This window comes from Schistocerca cancellata, chromosome 2, assembly GCF_023864275.1.
Source record: "Schistocerca cancellata isolate TAMUIC-IGC-003103 chromosome 2, iqSchCanc2.1, whole genome shotgun sequence".
Taxonomy (NCBI): domain Eukaryota; kingdom Metazoa; phylum Arthropoda; class Insecta; order Orthoptera; family Acrididae; genus Schistocerca; species Schistocerca cancellata.
Window position 1 is genome coordinate 700,203,820 of NC_064627.1, and position 26,631 is coordinate 700,230,450.

The following is a 26,631-nucleotide window of genomic DNA, read 5'->3' on the forward strand; positions in this document are numbered from 1 at the left end:
ATTTTTCTGTGTTATGCACGGAAATTAGTTTTCCTGTAAATTTCACGGTGAAGTAAAAAATACAACTTTGTTTTTATTTCTGCATGGTGGAATTGATGTCATATCATTCATAACAGATGGCACTTACTATGACTAATTTACAAACGTAATTTATTTGAACCTGATGACGTGCCATATTTTAGAAATGTATTTAATTTCTTTTCATACTACACTCCTGGAAATTGAAATAAGAACACCGTGAATTCATTGTCCCAGGAAGGGGAAACTTTATTGACACATTCCTGGGGTCAGATAAATCACATGATCACACTGACAGAACCACAGGCACATAGACACAGGCAACAGAGCATGCACAACGTCAGCACTAGTACAGTGTATATCCACCTTTCGCAGCAATGCAGGCTGCTATTCTCCCATGGAGACGATCGTAGAGATGCTGGATGTAGTCCTGTGGAACGGCTTGCCATGCCATTTCCACCTGGCGCCTCAGTTGGACCAGCGTTCGTGCTGGACGTGCAGACCGCGTGAGACGACGCTTCATCCAGTCCCAAACATGCTCAATGGGGGACAGATCCGGAGATCTTGCTGGCCAGGGTAGTTGACTTACACCTTCTAGAGCACGTTGGGTGGCACGGGATACATGCGGACGTGCATTGTCCTGTTGGAACAGCAAGTTCCCTTGCCGGTCTAGGAATGGTAGAACGATGGGTTCGATGACGGTTTGGATGTACCGTGCACTATTCAGTGTCCTCTCGACGATCACCAGTGGTGTACGGCCAGTGTAGGAGATCGCTCCCCACACCATGATGCCGGGTGTTGGCCCTGTGTGCCTAGGTCGTATGCAGTCCTGATTGTGGCGCTCACCTGCACGGCGCCAAACACGCATACGACCATCATTGGCACCAAGGCAGAAGCGACTCTCATCGCTGAAGACGACACGTCTCCATTCGTCCCTCCATTCACGCCTGTCGCGACACCACTGGAGGCGGGCTGCACGATGTTGGGGCGTGAGCGGAAGACGGCCTAACGGTGTGCGGGACCGTAGCCCAGCTTCATGGAGACGGTTGCGAATGGTCCTCGCCGATACCCCAGGAGCAACAGTGTCCCTAATTTGCTGGGAAGTGGCGGTGCGGTCCCCTACGGCACTGCGTAGGATCCTACGGTCTTGGCGTGCATCCGTGCGTCGCTGCGGTCCGGTCCCAGGTCGACGGGCACGTGCACCTTCCGCCGACCACTGGCGACAACATCGATGTACTGTGGAGACCTCACGCCCCACGTGTTGAGCAATTCGGCGGTACGTCCACCCGGCCTCCCGCATGCCCACTATACGCCCTCGCTCAAAGTCCGTCAACTGCACATACGGTTCACGTCCACGCTGTCGCGGCATGCTACCAGTGTTAAAGACTGCGATGGAGCTCCGTATGCCACGGCAAACTGGCAGACACTGACGGCGGCGGTGCACAAATGCTGCTCAGCTAGCGCCATTCGACGGCCAACACCGCGGTTCCTGGTGTGTCCGCTGTGCCGTGCGTGTGATCATTGCTTGTACAGCCCTCTCGCAGTGTCCGGAGCAAGTATGGTGGGTCTGACACACCGTTGTCAATGTGTTCTTTTTTCCATTTCCAGGAGTGTATATCAATATCTTTAACTTTTATTATATTTTTAAAAGTATTTCATTCACATAAATTATATTTTTTTCAAACCTGTCTTCATTTTTAAAAGCAGAAAAGACATTATAGTTAATTTGATGATCATAAAATTCCAGATATTTGTAGAAGGAATTGCAATTTATATAAATGATGAAATTTGCGTATTAAGTCAGTTCAGTTGTTCACTTCAGAACAGTCTATCCTTTTTATGCTCTTAGAACAGTGAGTTATTGCGAAATTTCTCTTCGTTTGAGCCTTACGTCACAGTGCATACAAAAATGCTTCTGAGATTTGTTAAAATATTCTTTGGCAAATCTGTGATGAGTGAACCGAAGATAAAAAGTGTTAATACCAAGATATGGCAATAATCTTCATTTTTATCAGTGAAAATATCACGGACCTTATGTAATTTCATGAAGATCATGCAATGGAAGCTAGTCTTTGACCCTGACATCAAATTAAACTTAAGTAATAGTCATATACTATCTTTCCTTAGAATAACACAACAAGTATTGCACAGTTGGTGTGTAGCACAAGAGTGCAATAAGATAACAATAATAACAATATCTGAGGGGTACTGTATAGTTACCCCTTCTCAAAGCTTTTGTGTTGCGGAACACTCTGATAACCATGTGGGTAGTGTTTCCATTGTGCAGGGGAAACTGGAAAGCAGGTGACGCTCAGTACTTACGGATGCCTTCGAGTCTTTTGATGTTTCTCCCAGTTGTCATGAAACGCTTCGCCACAACGCCAAACAGTGCTCCGATAATGACCATCGGAACAATTAGCAAGTAGTTGACCACGAGGACCATTGCCAGGATTCCGCAGAGCGCCATGTATACCTGCAGCGGCAAGAACACTTAGCATTACGTCACTCGAGTATCAATCAGGCTCTTAGTGAAAACAGAATCGTTTTCGTATTACCTATAATAATATTATTTACTTGCTAAACATTTTTCTGAAGATGTGTTTTTCTCAAATTCACACAAATTATTATGCTCATCTAGTAGTTAAAAAAAAGAACAGTGTAATGTACCAATGAAAATTGTGTAACAGAAAGTAATCTATGGCTTGTTTACCGTTGGCATGCGTCCTATTCCTGAGCGTCTAGGTGATACAAGTCTACATAAATTACAAATCTTCATAACTGAATATTCTTTTTGAAATCTTAGTAGGTGGTAATTAGAGGCATCTACCCAGAGACGTTTCCCTTCCTCCCAACGGCAGTGAATATCATAGAACGATCCTAGTGACTCCTCTTAAAGTACATACTGATCGCTTTGGATCTCTGTAGACAGTGTAGAATTAGTGTCAGGTGGTAAGCTTACATATGTCCCGACAGTGAAGTGTCGTGTACGCCATGTGGCACTCAGCTGTACGGAATCGTACAGTAAGATGGATCGACGTTGGGACTTGGCAGAAGGCCAAAAAGAAGTTATCATATTTAGACGAGATCATAAGCACACCATGAATGAAGTTACTCTATTTGTTGTTGTGTCAATGGGAACCTTCCAACTGTTGTACAAAAAATTGTGTACCACTTGCAGCACGGTAACACACACTCAATGCAGCTCTCGTAAAACGAGCCTAACCGACAGGGACTGTAGTTGAAAGTAACTCCTCTTCAACGACAGTACACGAAAGGAATTGACGTTTTAAACGAAAGACTCACCGTGTTCTAGGGGTAGGTTGGTGGGGGGTTGGCGGGGGAGGAGGGGACAGCACGGCTTTAGCAGCCGTGCAGTGCGGACGTTTTGCCGGCTGCAGTGCCAAACGCTCGCCCTGTTTACTTCCTTAGGCCGACACTAACGTGACGCCGCAGCGCGACGAGATAATGGCGAATCAATACCGAAAATCAACACTGAAATTAGCTTTCAGAAACGAGCTTGTTAGACGAAAAGCACTCAATGCAGACAGGTTTTTCAAGGAAGGTGCCAAGATCCCGGCTGCCAACATCGTTGGTATCCACTTTTCGATCGTACCTGTAAGTAACACGGACTACGTGCAACTTATTAACGACGCTACATGCCGCAAGGTTATCGCCCTCACCCCCACCCTTAATTACCTTGGCGTCACTCTCGACCGTCGACTCTCCTGGAACTCCCACCTCTGGACAATCCAAGCCAAGGCACGCTCCCGACTCCGTCTCCTCAAGCTCCTTTCCGGCCGTACGTGGGGTCTGGACCCCTCCACCATACTCCACACCTATAAATCCCTCATACACCCTATCCTTTGTTACGCCCATCCAGCCTGGATCTCCGCCCCCCCCCCTACCTTTTATAAATCCCTTCAAATCCTTGAACGCCATGCTCTCTGCCTCCGGCTCCCCTCCCACACACGGATCCTGTACGATCTCATTCCATTCCCCCACCTCCTCCTTTTCCTTGAAAGGATACGGATCCTGTACACCTCCCGCAACCTCGATCCTCCTCACCCGCTTGTCTCCCCCATCCTCTCCCACCCCCGCCCACTGCCGTGCCTCTATTCCCACGTCCCACCCGGTCTCCATCTCTCCACCCTCCTTACCCTCTCCCAAGGTGGCTTACGCCAGCTGCCCCTCCCTAATGATGTCCTCCTCCTTTTCATTTACCCCTCCTACCAACTTTGATCCACCATCCCTCTTCCTGTGTCTGTTCCTTTGGGCACCATCCCTCCCTCCTCCCTTTCTCCCCACTCCTCCCCCGGGCTTCCCCTCCCCTGTCCCTCTACTCCTCCTCCCATCTCCTCAGCCATTGGCATCTCTGTTCTCCCCTCTCCACCCTCTCCACCCCCCCCCTCACCCTTCGTCCCCTCTTGGCAGGTCCCCGGACTCGCACACGCTACGCTACCGGAGATCATCGCCATCAGTGTCTCGTGTGTGTGACGTCGTTTTGTGTTTTTAGTGGCCGCTGACACGTTTCTACGTTCACTTCTGCCGTCGGATTCATCATTGTTATGTGCGCTGTGTCAACGTGTTTTCGATGTCGTTATCGTCGAGTGTGAACGGCTCCGTGTTTTTTTGTGTATTGTGACCACTATTTTTTTGCCCATCACTATGTTCATTCTGATTCTCCATTCTGTGTTCTGTTACTGTCAACACTATGGCTGAAGAGTGGCGTAGCATGCCGCTGACAGCCTACCGGATTGTTTAGGTATTAAAATAACAATAAAGGGAAAAAAACAAGCCGCAAGGTTCTTCGAGAGATGAAACAAAGTCTATGAGACGCCTCAATTCGCCTCTCCAAAGAAGGACAACGAAGACCTGGGCAAATGGGGATTGAACATAATTTGTTAATGCACATTTGAATTAGGATTTATTAAAATTACCAAATTCCTCAAAAATCAGCAAACGTAAAAGGATGGCCCCCAAAACCAAATGTATAGTTACCAATTTCTAAATTAAGAGCACTGCAAAGCAAAGATTCAGGTATGACGAAATTTACCAAAATTCTGTACATCAATGAACATTTGAGAATAAAATAATAAATTTACATAATCTTAACGGTGTAGGATTTAAGTAGTATCATACAGCTCTTAAAAACTTTTTGCAGTGCGTCAAATAATGTACACAAACTCACAGTAACACCGGACTAAACCTTATCTGGACACATCCAACGGCATTTAAATCGATTTAAAGAATGTTTCAGGTAAAGACGTAGACAACTGTAATAAGAAATCTGAAGACGAAACTTTTACGTATAGAACAACTGTAATAAGAAATCTGAAGGTGAAGCTTTTGTGTATACAACCACTGTAATAAGAAACTTTACAAAATATTCGGAGCAATATTTTGGTACTGCAAGCGGTTCGCACAGAGCGGTAGAACCCATTACACTCCACAAGAAAGCGGAGCAGTAACCCAAATTAACTAGTTCTAAGACATACACAAGACTGTCATTACAAACACAATAAAATTAACGAGCGCAGCATAGCGTGGCATCAAGTAGCTGAATCTCACACTCAGGAAATTAGATTTAGGGTTTAGCGCAACTAACATTGTGTTTTACAATATAAGAAAGGACTAGTAAAAAAAAAGTCCTGGTACCAGGTGACATAACAGAGGCATAGAATAAGTTATTATAATTTTTCTTCATTTACAAGAAGCGGAAATTTTTTTGTTGCATGGTCCACGCTACCGCTCTTAAACAGACAATTCCATTAATACCAAGAGAAACCAGGCTGAGTCATCTCCATAAGACTGGCTGTAAGAACACCGATGGAGCATTAAAAATCACACCAAACTGTACACTGTCTACAACGGCAAAATTTACTGAATGCCAGTTTTTATGCCCTTACCCACTTCTCTCAACAAAGGACCAACGCAATAAATAACAAGCATGTAAAACGAAGGAAGTTTTACTACGTTAGGCTGAACCTTGTCAAATAAATCAAATGATTTAAATAGCAAGATGATAATTAGCGGGTATCGGCTTCTCCCAGAGGCCTGCACAATTAACGAACATTACCCGATTTAGCGCACCTTGCAAGACACTCGGCTGGTATAACACGTCGTAACTGCAGTTACAACAGCGCTGCTGCACTGCTAAATGCAGCAACAGCTTCAAGCTTCTCACTGGGTGTTAAAGAAGAGAAGTAAACATGCAGCTTGTGGTTCTGTGGTAGCACGCAGAGTAGAACTCTGGCACAGACGGCGGTCTGCAGCGCCAGTCCGTAGGCCGCGGTGGAAAAGGCCCCTCTTCCCGCGGTACCACTAACTACGGCGGAACGCGGCCCACACGCCTGCCGTCCTAAGCATAGCCGACAACCCCACACCGCCAGGTGCTCTGCACACCACACGAACTTTCCAGCTAAGCACCACCTAGTTCCCGGGAGGACTGTCTGAGAGAGAGAGCGCGCACCAGAGATCTCTCGTAATCCGCCCGTGGACGCCTTCTAGGCAAAGAAAATCGCACACTAAAGCCTGGTGCGATAGGTTAGAACACGGTTAGACCGTGCTTGTGTCCCAAACGGAAACGTTGGCAACGTTGGGGCTGACCATGCCGGACTGGGAGTGTGGACTAGAAGCATATTCGAACTACCCTTCGAAACCACGGCGGTAGAAGTCTTGGCGGCGCTCCACCCCTACGGTACAGTACAACAACGCGTGGTAGAAAAGTGGACCCAGTTTAAGACATATCCAGACTTCAACGGCGTACGCCAGGTGTGCACTGAACTCCACCAACACATACCATCACACCTCCCAACAGGAGGCTGTAGGACCACAGTTATTTATGATGACCTACCTAAAGCGTGTTCCGGATGTGGAAAGGAAGGTCACCTACGTTCCCAGTGCCTCCAAAGTCGGTTCACACGACTTCTACAGCAGAGCATGGCACCTGCACCGACGCCTACAATGTTTCCAGTAACTTACATCGCGGCTCTCACGACGTCTCCGTTTCTCCAGACGCAACAGACCGACGTTGCAGTGCCGCAACCACCCTCTGTGGACCGACGCCGGGCCGATCGGTCTGCCTGGCCAGCGGCAGAATTCCGTCCAAACCATCGACGCCACTGAACACTGCAGGCGCCGCCGACAGCAGGGTGGAATCGATACACATATCGTACCAACAGAAATCCTCGTGTTGGTGAAGTGTGAGTCAATGCCACCATCTGACACGGAAGGCCACACACGAAAACAGTTATCACCAAAATGCCAAAAGGGCTGCTGCAGGGCTGTGTCGAAACAAGGCAGCTCACACTGGCAGGAGGAAGAACTGAGTGATATGTACGGACAAGTTACTCTGTAACTACAATATATGATCTGAAGATGGGCAGCTAGCCGGAAACCGGTAATTAAAAATAAAGAATAGCGATCGAAAACTGAAACGCCATATTTTATTTATTGAACGATCGCGGAATTCCCATTGAGACAATCATATCTAGTTTTGCACCATAATTTCCTCCTACAAATGATGGAAAAAAATGGTTCAAATGGCTCTGAGCACTATGGGACTCAACTGCTGTGGTCATAAGTCCCCTAGAACTTAGAACTACTTAAACCTAACTAACCTAAGGACAGCACACAACACCCAGCCATCACGAGGCAGAGAAAATCCCTGACCCCGCCGGGAATCGAACCCGGGAACCCGGGCGTGGGAAGCGAGAACGCTACCGCACGACCACGAGATGCGGGCTACAAATGATGGACCATATGGGATTTTCCTGTTGGCTCATCGTCATACTGCACTGCCTTTTGGCAGCAACCAGCTCTCAGGTCCTGGCCAATGACAGAGGGTGTGCTCAGTACTCATTAAGAGGTGTCTACCTAGCTTTATGCAACATCGCTTTCGACCCACTCCTCAGTGATTTCAACCATAAGCTATCTCACATCTCACTGTGGGACAACACATTCCGTTATAGGGCGTATGCTGACAAGCTGCTACTGCTAGTTCGTTCCATCGATGAAGTCCATGGCATACTAAACTGGATCGAGCGTTATGGACAGGCTGCGGGCAGTCTTGTGAATATCAATAAGCCGGTGGCGCTGGATATCGGGCTCTGTCTTTGGCTAGGTGCTTTCGTCTTCCTCTGGACAGTTACTGAACTGAGATATTTGGAAGTCACGTTTACAAAAGATGTGCTCTAAACGGTCGTGGCAAACTATCGATGATTACTACAGACTGTACGCGTGATGGTGCGCCAGAACCTGCTCCAGGACTTTAACCAACTGAGCTTGTGGAATAAGTGAACCTCTATGTGGCTTGAAAACTCAGTCACAAGGTACAGGTTCTCCACCTACCGAAGGTGATTGGTCACAGACTTCAGGTGGCCTTCAGTTATTTCCTATCGAAACGACAAGTATTTAAAGTACGTTATGACACACTCGCCCTCCCTCTACATGACGGAGGGGTGGGACTGGTTAACATCCAGGCACGGATAGCTGTCCTTTATATGAGCAATGTGTGAAAAATGTAGACCAGTCAAGACGCCTCCCTCACGGATCGTCTATTGAAGGTACTGATGCCAGTCTTTCACGTCCTTCTGGTGTCGGTGGAGCATGTCCCGACACAGTTCTCTCATGTGTCGACATTCGTTCTGGATACAGGTTTGTGACTTCGGACCTCTATTAAACAGCCTGCTGAAAGCAAAAGATTTGTACAGCACCCTTCTGCGAGCAGCTCCGCGTAACGAGGTAGAAACAAAGTATCCAACTGTTAGTTGGCCATGAATCTGGAAAATGATACACCACCACGTTCCACCAACTATGGTACCCGCGACGTTGTATCAAGTCACCAACAAAAAATACGAGGCGGGACACTGGTTCCACGCTATCGGATTAACGGACCCCCCAATTTACTCTGAGCGTCGCCTCCTGAACATCAATGAACATCGCTTCACGTGCGTGTCGTCGTCCAGCTTTCGGCGACTGATGCAGAACGGTTTAGCCTGTTACCTCTACGTACCACCTGACGTGATTGAACACCGGACTTTCTTATGTGCGGATAATTATTACTTTCCTCTCGCAAACCATCATGCGCTTATTTGGTTCGAGGGAATTATCATCGACTACATCTACGGCGAAGTGGATAAAGTGGAGCTTGATTACTGGTGGTACCTGCAAAACACTCGCAACGCTCTTGAATGCACACTGAGGTATCGTACGCTCTTCGCAAATTATTTATGCTGTGTTTTCGTAAACGCCCCTCTAGTTGGGATGTACTAGACTCAGTGTGACGTTCCGTGCAGTATCACATCGAAGACAAAATGATCTGAATTGTAAGCAGTGAGGAAGAGAGAGACTGGCTGATTCATGGGAATCTTCATTGAGGCATTAGCAGTGCAGCATGAGACTGATACACATAGTTTAGACGGAGACAGAAAACGCCATGGCAGTCGACAAGAAAATTCCAGTTGCACCATTTCTTGAAGAAAGGTTCTTTTAGATGAAGTAGCACAAGTAAAGTATAAAGTTATTTTAGTGTACCCTTTGACTCACATTTTTGTAACATTCTGCGTTCACTTGAACACATTTAGTAATTACATCATGTAACAAAAATTACAGACCCGTAGAACCTTGGGAGAACTTTTCGGGATGGCTAGTAACAACGACTGAAGAGGGGTAGCTTTTTTTATGGTATGGTAAAAGTGGCGGTGCCAGGTAGCAGTGGATTTGATTTTCGTTTCTTTTTTTGAGATTACACTTAGCTGAATAAGGAGACAGTTCCACCACAGAAAAGGGTAACGTCTTTGATTACTAATCAAAACGTACTCGGTCCCGGGTAAGAACCTCGCCACTGCTTAAATTTCGAATAAAAAACGTCAACAACGGCCGCCGATAAATTTCGGCATGAGAAGTCACCGTCGTTCTGCCAACAGCATTGTCGAAGAGGGCGAGGAGTGTATAGAGGTTCAGGTCACTCACTTACCCTTGGGTTGGAAAACTGCCGCTAACTGGCAGAAGAAACAGCAATTATCAACGAAATGAGGATGCAGGATGCAATGGAAACCATTGCATTAAATACACATAATGTGTATCCGCAGGACATGTGGCCTTAAGTCAAAACAGTGTCATGACGATATCTCCATCGGCAAAAGATTCTGGACTAGCCCCCGTTTGGATCACCGGGAGAGCATTGCCAAGGGGGAGGTGGCCATGAAAAAAAGATAAAATGACCAACGAAACGATACCTTTCTATGAGTTGGGGAGGGGGGGGGGGAGGTGGAATATCACAAGTTTGGACCTATTAGTTAAGCTACAAAATCTTAAAAGGGAAGTGCTAATGCTCAGTCTAGATATAGTGGAGGACAGCGAATTAAAATGGAAAGGATACAAGGAGTTCTGGTAAGACGAGTATAGGCTAATATAAACAGTAGCAGAAAATGGTATAATGGGTGTAGAATTCGTTATGAGTAGGTAGGTGAGCAGAGAGTGAGTTACTGCGATCAGTTCACTGAAAGGGTTGTTCTCATCAGAATCGACAGCTAACAAACAGCGACAACAGTAGTTCAGGTATACAATGTTGTTGTATGGACGGGATCAGAAGAAAGGGTTATGGGAGATTATGGGCTTGGTAGCAGAAACAAGGGAGGAGAAAGATTCAGTTCTGTGACATATATAAGTTTTTGTACTTGAAAATGGCCTAAGGCCGAAATAAGGATCTTACAACAATAAAACAAAAGTTATTACAATCAAATGGCGGCAGTATCATTAAAAAATATCAGTTAGTAATAGCGAATACTGTAAGTACCATAAGAGAAGGTGATATACCTGGGAAAGGCCGGGAGATACGGGAAGATATTCCGGATTCAAATATTGGATTTTAAGGCGTAACTGGGGGCAGATATAGACTCAGATCACAATAGACTAATGATGAAGCGAAGGCTGAAGTCTCAGAGACAAATCAGGAAGAGTCAATGTGCAAAGAAGTCGGAGACGGAAGTGCTACGGAATGAAGTGACAGGCTTGAAATTCTCTAAGGCTATAGATACTGTGACAACTCAGAAGGCAGTGCAATTGAAAAGGAATGGACATCTCTAAAAAGGACAGTCACAGAAATTGGAAAGATAAAGGTAGGTATAAGGAAGGCATCTGCAAGGAAACCATGGATAACAGATGAAATACTTCAGCTGAACGACGAAAGAGGGAAGTACAAAAATGTTCAGGGAAGTTCTGGAATAAAAAAATACAAGTTACTTAAGAACGAAATAAACAGGGTGTGCATGGAAGATAAGGCAAAATGGGTGCATGAAAAATGTGAAGAAATGGAATCAGACATTATCGACGGAAGGACAAACTCAGCATTAGAAGAGTCAAAAGAATTTTCGGAGAAATTAAAAGGAAGAGTGGTAACATTAACAGTGCAACGGAAATTCCAGTGTTATATGCAGAGGAGAGAGAGAATGCGGATAGGAGGAAAGAGTACACTGAGGACCTATGTGAGGGGGATGACTTGCCTGATGACGTGGTAGAAGAAGAAGCAAGAGTCGAGAGGGAAGAGACAGGGTGTCTGGTATCAGAATCACAATTTAGAAGAGCTTTGGAAGACTTAAAATCAAATAAGGCAGAAGGGATGGATAAAATTCCATCGGAATCACTAAATCATTGGAGGAAGTGGCAAGAAAATGATTATTCACGTCAGTGTGTAAAATGTGTGAGACTGGCGATGTACCATCTGACTTTCAGAACAATATCATCCACACAATTCCGAAGACTGCAAGAGCTCACAGATGCGAGAGTTATTGCACAAGCAGTTTAACAGCTCATACATCCAAGTTGCTGACAACAGTAATATAGGGAAGAACGGAATATAAAACTGTGGATGTGTTAGATGATGATCAGTTAGGAAAGGTAAAGGCACCAGACAGGCAGTTCCGACGTTGCGGTTCGTAATGGGAGCAAGACCACGGAAAAATCAGGGAATAATAAGAGTGGAAGACCAAGAACGAAGTGCTCGGATAAAAATGGGTGTAAAACAAGGATTTGGTTCTTCACCCCTATTGTTCAATCTATACGATGAAGAAGCTATGTCGGGAATATTCAACAGTGGGGTTAAAATTCCAAGCGAAAGGATATCATTGATAAGATTTGCTGATGACATTTCTATCCTCAGTGACAGTGAATACAGGATCTGCTGAATGAGGTGAACAAAAAATTGAATAATCTGAATAATAAAGGTTAGTGGGGGGATTTGAACCTTTTTTTTCGGTTATCAGGTCATCAGTCTTCTGACTGGTTTGACGCGGCCGGGCGCGAATTCCTCTGCTGTGCCGACCTCTTCATTTCATAGTAGCACTTGCAACCTACGTCCTCAGTTACTTGCTGGATGTATTCCTATCTCTGTCTTCCTCTACAGTTTTTGCCTTTACAGCTTCCTCTAGTACCATGGAAGTCATTACCTCATGTCTTAACAGATGTCCTATCATCTTGTCCCTTCTCCTTATCAGTGTTTACCATATATTCCTTTCCTCTCCGATTCAGCGTAGAACTTCCTCATTCCTTACCTTATCAGTCCACCTAGTTTTCAACATTCGTCTGTAGCACCACATCTCAAATACTTCGATTCCCTTCTGTTCCGGTTTTCCCACAGTCCATGTTTTGCTACCATACAATTCCGTATTCCAGAATTCTGTACTCTCAGAAATTTCTTCCTCAAATTAAGGCCGGGATTTGATATTAGTAGACTTCTCTTGGCCAGGAATGCCTTTTTGCCATGGCTAGTCCGCTTTTGATGTCCTCCTTGATCGCTGTTCTCATTTCTACTACTTCTCATTACCTTCGTCTTTCTTCGATTTACTCTCAATCCATGCTGTGTACTTATTAGACTGTACATTCTGTTCAGCAGATCATGTAATTCTTCTTCACTTTCACTCAGCATAGCAATGTCACCAGCGAATCGTAACATTGATACCCTTTCACCTTGAATTTTAATTGCACTCCTGACATTTATACCGCGCGAACCTTGTGTAAAGGCTCTGAAAACCTAATGATTTGCATATTACAGCATCTTCTTCCTGTCGGTTAAATTTCGCGTCTGTAGCAAGTCATCTTCGTGGTGTAGCTATTTTAATGGCCAGTAGTGTAGTAGTGATGAAGAATAGGCTGAAGTTTAAGACATTAATCAGGAAGCATCAATATACAAAGAAGTGGGATACGAAAGTACTAAAAAGGGAACCTCTCCATCGCACCCCCCTCAGATTTAGTTATAAGTTGGCACAGTGGATAGGCCTTGAAAAACTGAACACAGATCAATCGAGTAAACAGGAAGAAGTTGTGTCGAACAATGAAAAAATAGGCAAAATATACAAACTGAGTAGTCCATGTGTAACATAGGCAACATCAAGGATAATCTGAGCTCAGGAGCGCCGTGGTCTCGTGGTAAGCGTGAGCAGCTCCGGAACTAGAGGTCGGTGGTTCAAGTCTTCCCTTGGGTTAAAAGTTTATTTTTTTTTAATTTTCAGACAATTATCAAAGTTCAGGCACTCACACATAATCAACTTCGCTCTCAAAAATTCCAGGACATTTTCAGATTTGCTTGGACATATGCAGGATTTGACGGTCTACACACGGAAAAATTTGAAAACATTAAAAACATATGTTTTAACAGAGAACATGGAAAACTGTGCGACTGTGGAACTGTTGCATTCATTTGTTGCAGTTTACGTGACAAACTCTTATGCTTTCATCACTTTTTTGGGAGTGATTATCACATCCACAAGAAAACCTAAATCGGGCAAGGTAGAAGAATCTTTTTACCCATTCGCCAAGTGTACAAGTTAGGTGGGTCGACAACATATTCCTGTCATGTGACGCACATGCCGTCAGCAGTGTCGTATAGAATATATCAGACGTGTTTTCCTGTGGAGGAATCGGTTGACCTATGACCTTGCTATCAAATGTTTTCGGTTCCCATTGGAGAGGCACGTCCTTTCGTCTAGTAATCACACGGTTTTGCGGTGCGGTCGCAAAACACAGACACTAAACTTATTACAGTGAACAGATACGTCAATGAACGAACGGACAGATCATAACTTTGAGAAAATAAAGAAAGTAAACTTTCCGCTCGAGGGAAGGCTTGAATCAAGGACCTCTCGTTCCGCAGCTGCTCACGCTAACCACGAGACCACGGCGCTCCTGAGTTCAGATTATCCTTGATGTTGCCTATCTTACACATGGACTACTCAGTTTGTATATTTTGCTTATTTTTTTCATAGTTCCGTACAACTTCTTCCTGTTTCCTCGATTAATCTGTGTTCAGTTTTTCAAGCCCTATCCACTGTGCCAACTTACAAATAAATCTGAGGCGGGTGCGATGGGGAGGTTCCCTTCTAAGGAATGACAATATACGCTTGACGTTCTCTAAGGCTATAGATATAGCAATAAGAAATAGCTCAGGAGGCAGTACAGTTGAAGAGGAATGGACATCTCTAAAAAGGGCCGTCACAGAAGTTGGGAAGGAAAACATAGGTACAAAGAAAGTAACTGCGAAGATACCATGGATAACAGAAGAAATACTTCAGTTGATTGATGAAAGGAGGAAGTGGAAAAACGTTCCGAGATACTTAAGAATACAGAAATACAAGTCGCTGAGGAATGAAATAAATAGGAAGTGCAGGGATGCTAAGACGAAATGGCTGCAGGAAAAATGTGAAGACATCGAAAACGAAATGATTGTCGGAAGGACAGACACAGCATACAGAAAAGTCTAACAACCTTCGGTGACATTAAAAGCAAGGATGGTAACATTAAGAGTGCAACGGGAATTCCACTATTAAATGCAGAAGAGAGAGCGGATGGATGGAAAGACTACACTGAAAGCCTCAATGAAGGGGGAGATTTGTCTGACGTCATAGAAGAAGGAATTCCTTAACTTCATCTACTTCGTGACCATCAATCTTGATGTGAAGTTTCTTGCTGTTCTCATTTCTACTACTTCTCATTACCTTCGTCTTTCTTCGATTTACTCTCAATCCATGCTATGTACTCATTAGACCGTACATTCTGTTCAGCAGATCATGTATTTCTTCTTCACTTTCACTCAGCATAGCAATGTCATCAGCGAATCGTAACATTGTTACCCTTTCACCTTGAATTTTAATTCCACTCCTGACCTCTTTTATTTACATCATTGCTTCCTCGATGTACAGATTGAATAGTATGGGAGAAAGGCTACATCCTTGTCTGACACCTTTTTTTAATACGAGCACTTCGTTCTTGGTCGCCCACTCTTGGCTGTTATACATATTGTATATGACCCGTATCTCCCTATAGCTTACCCCTACTTTTTTCAGAATCTTGCACCATTTTACATTGACGAACGGTTTTTCCAGGTCGTGTCTTGATTTTTCTTTAGTCTTTCTTCCATTATTAACCGCAACGCATAATTGCCTCTCTCGTGCCTTTACCTTTCCTAAAGCCAAACTGAGCGTCATTTAGCGCATCCTCAATTTTCTTTTCCATTCTTGTGTATATTATTCTTGTAAGCAACTTGAATGCATGAGCTGTTAAGCTGATTCTGCGATAGTTCTTACCCTTGTCACCACTTTCCGTCTTCGGAATTGTACGGACAATGCTTTTCCGAAAGTCAGATGGTATGTCACCAGACTCACACATTCTACACACCAACGTGAATAGTCGCCACTTCCCCCAATGATTTTAGAAATTCTGATGGAATGTTATCTATCTCTTCTGCCTTAATTGACCTTAAGTGCTCCAAAGCTCTTTTAAATTCTGATTCTAATACAGGATCCCCTACCTCTTCTAAATCGACTCCTGTTTCTTCTTCTATCACGTCAGACAAATCTGCCCTTCATTGAGGCTTTCAATGTACTCTTTCCATCCATCCGCTCTCTCTTCTGCATTTAATAGTGGAATTCCCGTTGCACTCTTAATGTTACCACCCTTGCTTTTAATGTCACCGAAGGTTGTTAGACTTTCCTGTATGCTGAGTCTGTCCTTCCGACAATCATTTCGTTTTCGATGTCTTCACATATTTCCTGCAGCCATTTCGTCTTAGCATCCCTGCACTTCCTATTTATTTCATTCCTCAGCGACTTGTATTTCTGTATTCTTGAGTATCTCGGAACGTTTTTCCACTTCCTCCTTTCATCAATCAACTGAAGTATTTCTTCTGTTATCCATGGTATCTTCGCAGTTACCTTCTTTGTTCCTATGTTTTCATTCCCAACTTCTGTGACGACCCTTTTTAGAGATGTCCATTCCTCTTCAACTGTACTGCCTCCTGAGCTATTCCTTATTGCTATATCTATAGCCTTAGAGAACGTCAAGCGTATATTGTCATTCCTTAGTACTTTCGTATCTCACTTCTTTGCATATTGATTATTCCTGACTAATGTCTTAAACTTCAGCCTATTCTTCATCACTACTACACTACTGGCCATTAAAATAGCTACACCACGAAGATGACTTGCTACAGACGCGAAATTTATCCGACAGGAAGAAGATGCTGTAATATGCAAATGATTAGGTTTTCAGTGCCTTTACACAAGGTGGGCGCCGGTGGCGACACCTACAACGTGCTGACAGGAGGAAAGTTTCCAACCGATTGACCGGCGTTGCCCGGTGAAACGTTGTTGTGATGCCTCGTATAAGGAGAAGAAATGCGTACCATCACGTTTCCAACTTTGATAACGTTCGGATTGTAGCCTATCGCGATTGCGGTTTATCGTATCGCGACATTGCTGCTCGCGTTGGTCGAGATCCAATGACTGTTAGCAAAATATGGAATCGGTGGGTTCAGGTAGGTAACATGGAACACCGTGCTGGATCCCAACGGCCTCGTATCACTAGCAGTCGAGATGACCGGTATCTTATCCGGATGGCTCTAACGAATCGTGCAGCCACGTCTCGATCCCTGAGTCAACAGATGGGTACATTTGCAAGACAACAACCATCTGCACTAACAGTTCGACGACGTTTGCAGCAGAATGGACTATCAGCTTGGAGACCATGGCTGCGGTTACCCTTGACGCTGCATCACAGACAGGAGCGCCGGCCGGAGGGGCCGAGCGGTTCTAGGCGCTACAGTCTGGACCCGCGCGACCTCTACGGTCGCAGGTTTGAATCCTGCTTCGGGCATGGATGTGTGTGATGTCGTTAGGTTAGTTAGGTTTAAGTAGTTCTAAGTTCAAGGGGACTGATGACCACAGAAGTTAAGTCCCATAGTGCTCAGAGCCATTTCATTCATTTTTTAACGGACAGGAGCGCCTGCGATGGTGTACTCAACGACGAACCTGGGTGCACGAATTGCAAAACGTCATTTTTTCGGATGAATCCAGGTTCTGTTTACAGCATCATGACGGTCGCATCCGTGTTTGGCGACATCACGGTGAACGCACATTGGAAGCGTGTATTCGTCATCGCCATACTGGCGTATCATCCGGCGTGATGGTATGGGGTGCTGTTGGTTACATGTCTCGGTCACCTCTTGTTCGCATTGACGGCACTTTGAACAGTGGTCGTTACATTTCAGATGTGTTACGACCCGTGGCTCTACCCTTCATTCGACCCCAATGAAACCCTACATTTCAGCAGGATAATGACCGAGCGCATGTTGCAGGTCCTGTACGGGCTTCTCTGGATACAGAAAATGTTCGACTGCTGCCCTGGCCAGCAAATTCTCCAGATCTCTCACCAACTGAAAACGTCTGGTCAATGGTGGCCGAGCAACTGGCTCGTCACAATACGCCAGTCACTACTCTTGATGAACTGTGGTATCGTGTTGAAGCTGCATGGGCAGCTGTACCTGTACAAGGCCATCCAAGCTCTGTTTGACTCAATGCCCAGGCGTATGAAGGCCGTTATTACGGCCGGAGGTGGTTGTTCTGGGTACTGATTTCTTAGGATCTATGAACCCAAATTGCGTGAAAATGTAATGACATGTCAGTGCTAGTAAAATATATTTGTCCAATGAGTACCCGTTTATCATCTGCATTTCTTCTTCGTGTAGAAATTTTAATGGCCAGTAGTGTATATTGTGATCTGAGTCTGTTTCTGCTCCTGGGTACCGTTTACAAATCGGTATCTGATTTCGGACTCTCTGTCTGACCATGATGTAATCTAACTGAAATATTCCCGTTTCACCAGGCCTTTTCCAAGTATACCTCCAGGGCATTCGCTATTACTAGCTGAAACTTGTTAGAGAACTCAGTTAGTCTTACTCCTCTCTCATTCCTTGTCGCAAGCCCATATTCTCCTGTAACCTTTTCTTCTACACCATCCCCAACAACTGCATTCCAGTCCCCCATGACTATTAGATTTGCATCCCCCGTTAAATACTGAACATTTGAATCTACTCTCCATTTGAATCTACAGTTTTGAATAATTTGTGTACTGCCTGTTTAATGTAGGTACTTGGACATCGGAATTCTGAAATGAAAGTCAGCAAAAAACTTTTATAGACCGTAAATACATGAAATATGAGTGCACAGAAAGTAGGACGGTGAGTATCAGCCTGGTGTGTCAAGTGGTGTAAGAATCAGTTACGCTGGTGCCCACACTTGACACTGAGGTGATCCGACGGATAGTATCGAAGAGCCACTCCTGTAGGAACTACCGCCCTCCAAAAAGTATCCAATGTCGTATAGTCACAGATAACTAGATCATTAATCCCCTCACTGCTTGTTACGTGTTTCTCCACAAGTCATCACGAACACCACGTGGTTCACACACGATACTAGTAGCGGTCGCTTGGTCATAATTCAGCGATCACTGGCAGTAAGTTTTCTCGCGTATAGTTTCGAAGCTCGTGCCAAGATTTCCTTTGTATCGTTTCCATACGTACCTGTATCATATTCATCATAAACTGCGGAAGTAGATCGTCCGTGGAGCCGACGTCTTTGGAGAATCTGTTCAAAATCCTCCCCGACGGATTCGTGTCGAAAAAGCTCATAGTGGCCCTCAGGACGCTGTTGAACATGCGGCTGTGGAGATTCTTGGAGGCTCGCATGCAGAAGGTGAAGAAGGCGACGGAGCGGAGCTGCGTGAAGGCGATGCAGCCGAGCACGAGGCCGGCCAGCAGCTCGAGGAACGTCTGCGCGGAAGGCAGTGCGTCCAGCTGGCGCCGCTGCGCGCCGTCGCCCTCGCCGCCGCCGGACTCCTCCAGCTGCTGCTGCAGCGAGCGCCTCACCACCTCCGTGTCAGACCTGTGGACGACGCCAGGGGGTACACGTGGCAACGACTTTTCCCTCTTCTCTAAATGGAATTGGTCTGCGGCTGGTCAAAGACTTGAAGAAAATGATTACCGACATCGGTAATTTTTTTCATTATTTTATTGGACTACCAGTTTCGGTGCCTCATTGCCAACACCTTCAGGCTCCTGTATAAATCGACTGAATCAGGTTTAAAATGAACAAAAAATCTGACATGCAACATCAGTTGTCATTATTTGAAATAAATTAACCGTTCATATGTATTACAAAAGGTATTAGAAGAGAGATCAAATATATCGAGATGGTAAACTGAAATGCACGACATACAAACAGTGGTCACAGAACTGTCATGTATCTGTCAACTGTATTAAAAAAGACGCATAAAATACAATGCTAACATAATATTACGACATAAAGTAAAAGTTTCACATTGTAGTAATTAGAAAAGCTTTTATTGAAAAATAAGCTGAGTCATGTTGCACATACAGTGGTCGAACTGTAATGAGACATCATGAAGATAGCGAATATGACTCAATACATAAATACTGAAAAATAAGAAACTGAAATAATGAATGTGTAAATATGATAAAGAAATAAAGAAAACTAACCCTAGTCGTGTAAATGAACTGTGAAGGGATGCAATAACCGTTAAAAGACTAAAAAACCAGAAATGAACCACTTCTTTATGGTTCAAACGGCTATAAGCACTATCGGACTTAACAAATAGTTCAAATGGCTCTGAGCACTATGGGACTTAACATCTGTGTTCATCAGTCCCCTAGAACTTAGAACTACTTAAACCTAACTAACCTAAGGACATCACACACATCCATGATCGAGGCAGGATTCGAACCAGCGACCGGAACCACTTGTTTAGGTCAAAGTAAGAGTCTAATACCGTAAACATATATATATGGTCGAAGAAACAAAATTTTAAAAAATGTAACGAAAGGTGTAAAACACAAGGATACAAAAATAGAAGTCATCAACAAAGTAAAGCTGTGTGTGCTAATTTAGAAGCATAGAGGAAGTGAACTCTATGAACTCTAAAGCTTAGTCATTCTTTTCAGTAGCTGTCTCTCTATAATGTAACGTGAGAATTATTGTAATAAAATCTTGTCAGTTGTTATAAGCTTAACAGCGTAGAGCAGAATATTTTATGACGAAAACTGATATGTCAAAATAATGGGAACACAGCAGGTAGTCATAATTGTATATTCATTTTTTGCACTTATATTACTAAAAACGTTTCGCTACATTCTTGTGAGAATTGCCCAGTAAGGCGGCGGTCGCTTCTAAACGCTACCTACTTTTGTCTCGGACAAAAAGTGCCCCATCACATCTCTTCAGGACCCACTGGTGGGCGGTGCATCCTCGTTTATAACTGTGATCCAGAAGAATGCATTACCACTGAAAGCGTTCGAGGAAAATCACCAGTGGATTCTTAGTGCGGTAAATATAATTAGACATCTGTGGTACTTTCAACACTGGTAAAAACTTGAAATTCGGGCTACGCTTTAGTTTTAAGACAGAATAACGCTGTAGTGTTTCTCGCCACTATCTTGTAATGGCGTCAGAAGACAAAATTCTTTCCTTATCAGCTACCGATTTGAGTTTATTATTCATTAGGTCACTAGAATGGGGAAAAGAAATTGGCCGCGGCCATCACATGAGATCCAAGATCGTTTCACAACAAAGATGGAAGCGATGGGCGCCTTAATACGCCCATAGCCTGCTTGTGTCGTGAAACGTCCAGCACGCGCCACCAGCAACCTCCACCGCGAGCAGTGAAGGTACAGTGAAGCAGGCTAGGGAGACGGCCACGTGCTTCCACATTCCTACGCTCAGGTGACGCAGTTCCCGTAAATTACGGGCCGGTGGTTTTGTGAGAGTGGAGATGGGGCCAGATATCGTCCCAGACGTGTCCCATCGGGTTCAGGTCAGGCGAATTTGTTGGTGACCAAGGCATCAGTTTGAGTTCACTACCATTTTACTCAAACCTCCTTAGCACGATTCTGGCCTTGTGACACTGATAGTTCCTGTAGGAACATGCCACTGCAGTCGGGGAAACAACCAAGTATGACAGGATGCACGTTGTCCGCAGTTATGTTCTCGTAGTCAACAGGCTTTGATTACTACTACAGGTCCAATTGAACCCTAAGTATTCTCCAACGCAAATACCACCCCAGCGGCATGCCTCCTCGGCGCTTTGCATTTTTCGAGCAGCCGTTTACCTGAATGACAACGTACCCGGACATGGCGTGGTGTAACATGCGACCATGTAACACGTGGCCAAGGTCCACGATGCAATCTTGGTGATCCCATGTCCACTGCAGTTGTAACTGACCATTTTGTTGGGTTAATATGGGAATACGTCTGTTTCTGAACCCCCTTGTTCGACTATTTGAGCTGAACGTGTGCTCCAAAACGCGAATGCCTACACAAACATTGCACTCAGTCGTCACGTACGCCACACATCTTCGCACATCCTACTTTATAGGGTAGGCAAGACTCGACGTCCATGTTTTTAAATAGATGCGGCAGTTCAACTCACTGTCGACTGGCCATGTTTTCACCGTCCTCCTGCCACCTTCCGTAGATGCTCACGACAGCAACACAGTAACAGCAGATCAGGTTCACCGTTTTCGATATGCTCGTTCCTAGGGCGTCAAGTCAGAATAATCTAACGTTTGTTAAAATCGCTTGTATCGTGGATTTCGCCATTTCCGGGCCATACCGTCCGCTAGAATAAATCCACATTCATCTCTCCTCCGCCTATGTACTTCACTTACCGCCACACGTGCCCGATACACAACGAAGCTACGTTCAGCATCGTGATGGGTACTGGTCATAGTATTTTGGTTGATCAGTGTATGGTTCAAAAAGTAATTCTAACTATCTTTCAGGGTAATTCAGCCCTTATTAAAAGTAGATATTATTTACTATTTACATAGCTGGAAACGTGACAAGTGTAAGAATAAAGCACCTCAGTAAGGAAGCGAAGGAGTTAAGAAATGTTCTGCAGTTATATCTCAACAATTTCCTCCCTTTTAACGCACTTACTTCCTCTGGATTTATATCATTGATGAGCTTTTAGTGTTAAAACCAATAAAATATTCTCGGGTTTCTTGCGGCGTCGATTCAATTAGAAATTTGGAAATTTGTGGTAAGTTCCTGTGGGAGCAAACTGCTGAAGTCATCGGTCCCTAGGCTTACACACTACCTAATCTAACTTAAACTAACTTACGCTAAAGACACCACGCACAACCATGCCCGAGGGAGGACTCGAACCTCCGACGGGGTGAGCCGCGAGAACCGTCGCAAGGCGCCCCAGACCGCGCGGCTACTCCGAGCGGCGTCAATTCAGTCAACACAAGAGAACGCATTAATAAAAGTTAAACAATCTTTGTGGACCTTCATACAAAGGTTGCATCCTCGTGCGTGTTGTGTACTCCACATACTGGTAAAGTTCACGCATTTTGCAGTTGACTGTATTAAATTCGTAATATTGTAATCTAGTCAGTTACTTTAATTTAAATTTTTTTAAGAAAGTGTTGTTTTTAATTAATTCTGCTACCAGAATCCAGTACTTTTTTAGTTTTTCAAATAAAGTTAATGCAAAAATTTAGGTCTTAGGAACAGATGTCACTTGTGCAATGTATGTCATATTCGATATTATCAGGTTCAGGACCTCACTTAAAGATCAACATCTCTTTAAATAGTATTTTATGAGTAAAAGTCATCACCAATTAACGAAATTTGCATTTTTTAATTTTATTTCGGGGAGCATAAAGTAGTACACATTACTGAAAGAGTGGTGATATTGATAAGTCTGTTGCAAAAGATATTTTCAGGTTTTGGACCCTACTTACACATCAGTATGTGTTTGAAAATTAAGTTATTCGTATAAATCAATAACAAATAACTATTTTTCTGATTTTTTAAGGTCGGCATAAAGTGGCCCCCAGTTACGTGGGCCGGCCGCTGTGGTCGAGCGGTTCTAGGCGCTTCAGCTGGGAAACGCGATTCTGCTACGGTCGCAGGTTCGAATCCTGCCTCGAGCATGGATGTGTGTGATGCCCTTAGGTTAGTTAGGTTTAAGTAGTTCTAAGTCTAGAAGACTGATGACCTCAGATGTTAAGTTCAAATGGTTCAAACGGCTCTGAACACTATGGGACTTAACATCTGAGGTCATCAGTCCCCTAGAACTTAGAATTACTTAAACCTAACTAACCTAAGGACGTCACACACTCCCATGCCCGAGGCAGGATTCGAACCTGCGACCGTAGCGGTCGCGCGGTTCCAGGCTGAAGCGCCTAGAGTCGCTCGACCACAACGGCCGGTAGATGTTAAGTCCCATAGTGCTTAGAGCCATTTGGACCATTTGAAACAGTTACGTGTGTTATGGAAAATGCCTTGGTATTGCTAGGATTAATGGATTTGACTACAGTCAACAGTGTCAGTGACACAGGATGGTTTTCTATTTCACGTTTAACGCCACAGTAAGAGGTCATCAATTGAGGTTTATGTAAACAATGTTATGGAACGGACGATGAACGGTTGATCTAAACTGGCAGCTGATAATTATTTGTTTCATTAGGAGCTCTTCGTGATTCTGTAATATCTTTTCCATTATTTACGAGCTGTAGAGCACCACCTAAACAAAATGCTCGTATACTGTGTATTAATCAGCAATAAGAAGAGTTTCACAGCGGATGTAGCTTTGACTTGTTCAGGAAACAAAGAACAAGTTAGACACAGAATCTGGCTTGGGTAGTTGACCTGTCCATTCGGAGATACAGGAACAACCAACATCGGGAGACAGAGTGCTGAATTGAGCTACCGCTGGGCTTTTGTACGATCAGTCCTGTGGTATGATTTTGGAGACACTCCGAACATATGCCTAATGTTCTGTAATCTCAGTCCATCGGTGTGTGGTTAGAAAGCAAGCGTATGTACTTGGCTGGATCAGCAGAGCTGTAAGGTGTACATGTCACTTTGATTTTGTAAGCTACTGATGTTCACGTCAGGGAGAGAACAAGCTACGTTACTGTTAAACAATCTTTGGTCTTATTATGGCACAGATTTGCCTCTGCGTAGTCTGATACATTCTTAGTTGAAATGCGGTAGGTGATGGACGTATTCAGTAGTGCTGTGTTGGCTTGTGATTGTATCTATTAGATGAAGAGAGATATACTGTGAAGGACAGCGAGGATGAATATGATGTATATATTGGAAGGCGAAAAGAATATAACTCATGAAAAACATTTTATTTAGAGAATAAGTTTGTGGTAAGACTGCAGCACTGCGCAGCTAGTCGAAATGTTTGTTAGCTAGTTAACTTGCTCAGAACTGAGAGAAAGACCACCCCTGTTCCCTGCGTCATGCACTAAGATATCGACTGATTAAGCCGTTTGGTTTTATAGAAATTTTCTGTCAGCTTTGTACCCTTTACAAATTGTTGTTCACTTTGTTAAGCATAGCATTGTTCAAACCTATGTTATGTGTGAAAACCACGTGAATTTTTAATACATACTTCATTCTAAAATCGCTGTCTTGGAATACCATTTCATAGGAATTGTTACTCCCCCATCCACCGTTACGGATTACCACAGTGCATTATGTGGTATGCAAAAAAAAAAAAAAAAAATAAAATAAAAAAAATAAAAAAAATAAATAAATAAAAATAAAAATAAAAAAATAGAAATCTAGCTTAGCCGCTGCGTGCTTACTGTTTGCTGCTGTGCTTTCGAGAAGTCTGTCACAATGTTTTCAAGACGCGAGGTAAGTGGAAATTTTTATTAGGGCCAGATAATTATCTTACTTCAGTTGCTCATTTCATATAAAGACTAGCTACAGTTCAGTTCAAATTAGGTACTGTTTAGTCACAGGTTAGCATAAGAGTTTAAGTTGGATAGCACTTTCAAAGTATACAGTTTCGTTACTACGTAGGCTTTTATAGAGTAGGAGGTAAAGTTGGGCTAAATTTCATTCAGAAACCAGTAGTGGGGAGGTTACAGAGTTCATATTTATTAGGTTACACACGTTCAACAATATTAATACGCGTGCAAAATATCGAACCTACGCAAGTTTCTAAGGTCTCACTAAATATTGCTATAAAAAATGAGGCTCTGTATTAGGTATGCTTCGTGAACGAAGGCACAAAGAATCAGCTGAAACTGTTCAATACATTCAACATCTACTCGACTTCATAACAGCAAGTGCCGTAATCTGTGACTCCATTCAGCAAAATGTAAACACTTTGTAAGAAAGTAAGGAGACATGTAGCTGCTGTTGCTTGTTAAGTGCAGAAACTGACGCAGTGCAGTAAGAGAGTTCAGAAAATTAGTACTCGTGGGGAAGGGATCTAAAACTTGAGCACCAGAACGCCCATTCATGTCACGTGATGGTACATGCAGTAACTAGCCGAAATCTTGCCTTGTACAAACAATTTTTTTCTGGAAGACAATTCTAATGTTTTCTTTGTGGAAAGACCTGATGTTGCCACCCTGGTATTTTTGACAATTTATAGGAGCACTTATGGAAAATTTTAGAAATCTGTTTCGGTATATCCTTCCCATGATCATTCTAAAGTGAGTACTACAACCTTTCTGAAAAGTACAAACATTAGAATTATTACTGCATGAGGGGTTCATAGAAGAGTCGACAAATGAATGATTGAAACTTAAATAAAAAATTATACAACAAATTTAGTTTCAAAGATAAAGTCATAAATTATATCCAGCTTTAAGGCCTGCAGCAAGGAAGATTTTATATTATATTTTTATCACCATACTGCGATGCCTGCATGTTTGAGTAACATCTGCTCTTAATGGAGGTGGCATCCACGTAAATCCTTTGATAAAGCAGTAAAGTAATCACTGTTACCAATGTTCCCTTTGTCAAATCTTGTGACTGTCGGCTTCATATGCTGTATTATCATTTTCTCACGACTATTTTTATTGTGAGCAGATATCAGGGCGCCTCTTCGGCTCAGACTCATAAGGAATAACTAATATATAATAGATTTCCACCCAGGTCAAACGACTATGAGATTCATAAGACAAAACTGCAATACCTTTTTTTATGGAAAATACAAATTAACGAACCATTCGGTTGTTTCAGTGCACAGGTCTCACTATTAGCTGTGGTTCCTTTGCGTAATCTTTCTGACTCCTTAAACTTCATTTCTGTTGGTTTTCCTTCAGTGGTCTGCCACCTGTCAACCATAAAAATGCCTGACAGGTACTCAAAGAAGAAACAACAGAATGTCAATAGCTGAAGGTGGCGTTTCAAGGCTGCAGTGACAATTTTTGCAGCAAATATTGAAACATTAGCATCATTCCACCAAGCGCAGTCTCCCACTTAAAGATATCAAAATTTGAGCCCAATATTG

The 26,631-nt window shown here is 43.7% G+C and overlaps 1 protein-coding gene across 2 annotated transcripts in view; it reads right to left on the reverse strand.

The window, feature by feature from the left end:
• Nucleotides 1-26,631, reverse strand: part of LOC126162480 (ATP-binding cassette sub-family C member 4-like) — a 203,846-nt gene that overhangs the window by 68,581 nt on the left and 108,634 nt on the right. For both annotated transcript variants that reach the window (XM_049919023.1, XM_049919022.1), the window contains exons 16-17: nucleotides 18,869-19,229; nucleotides 2,341-2,491 (exon numbers count right to left, since the gene is read on the reverse strand). In XM_049919023.1, coding sequence (XP_049774980.1) covers nucleotides 2,341-2,491; nucleotides 18,869-19,229 — 512 coding nt within the window. The remainder of the gene's footprint in view (nucleotides 1-2,340; nucleotides 2,492-18,868; nucleotides 19,230-26,631) is intronic.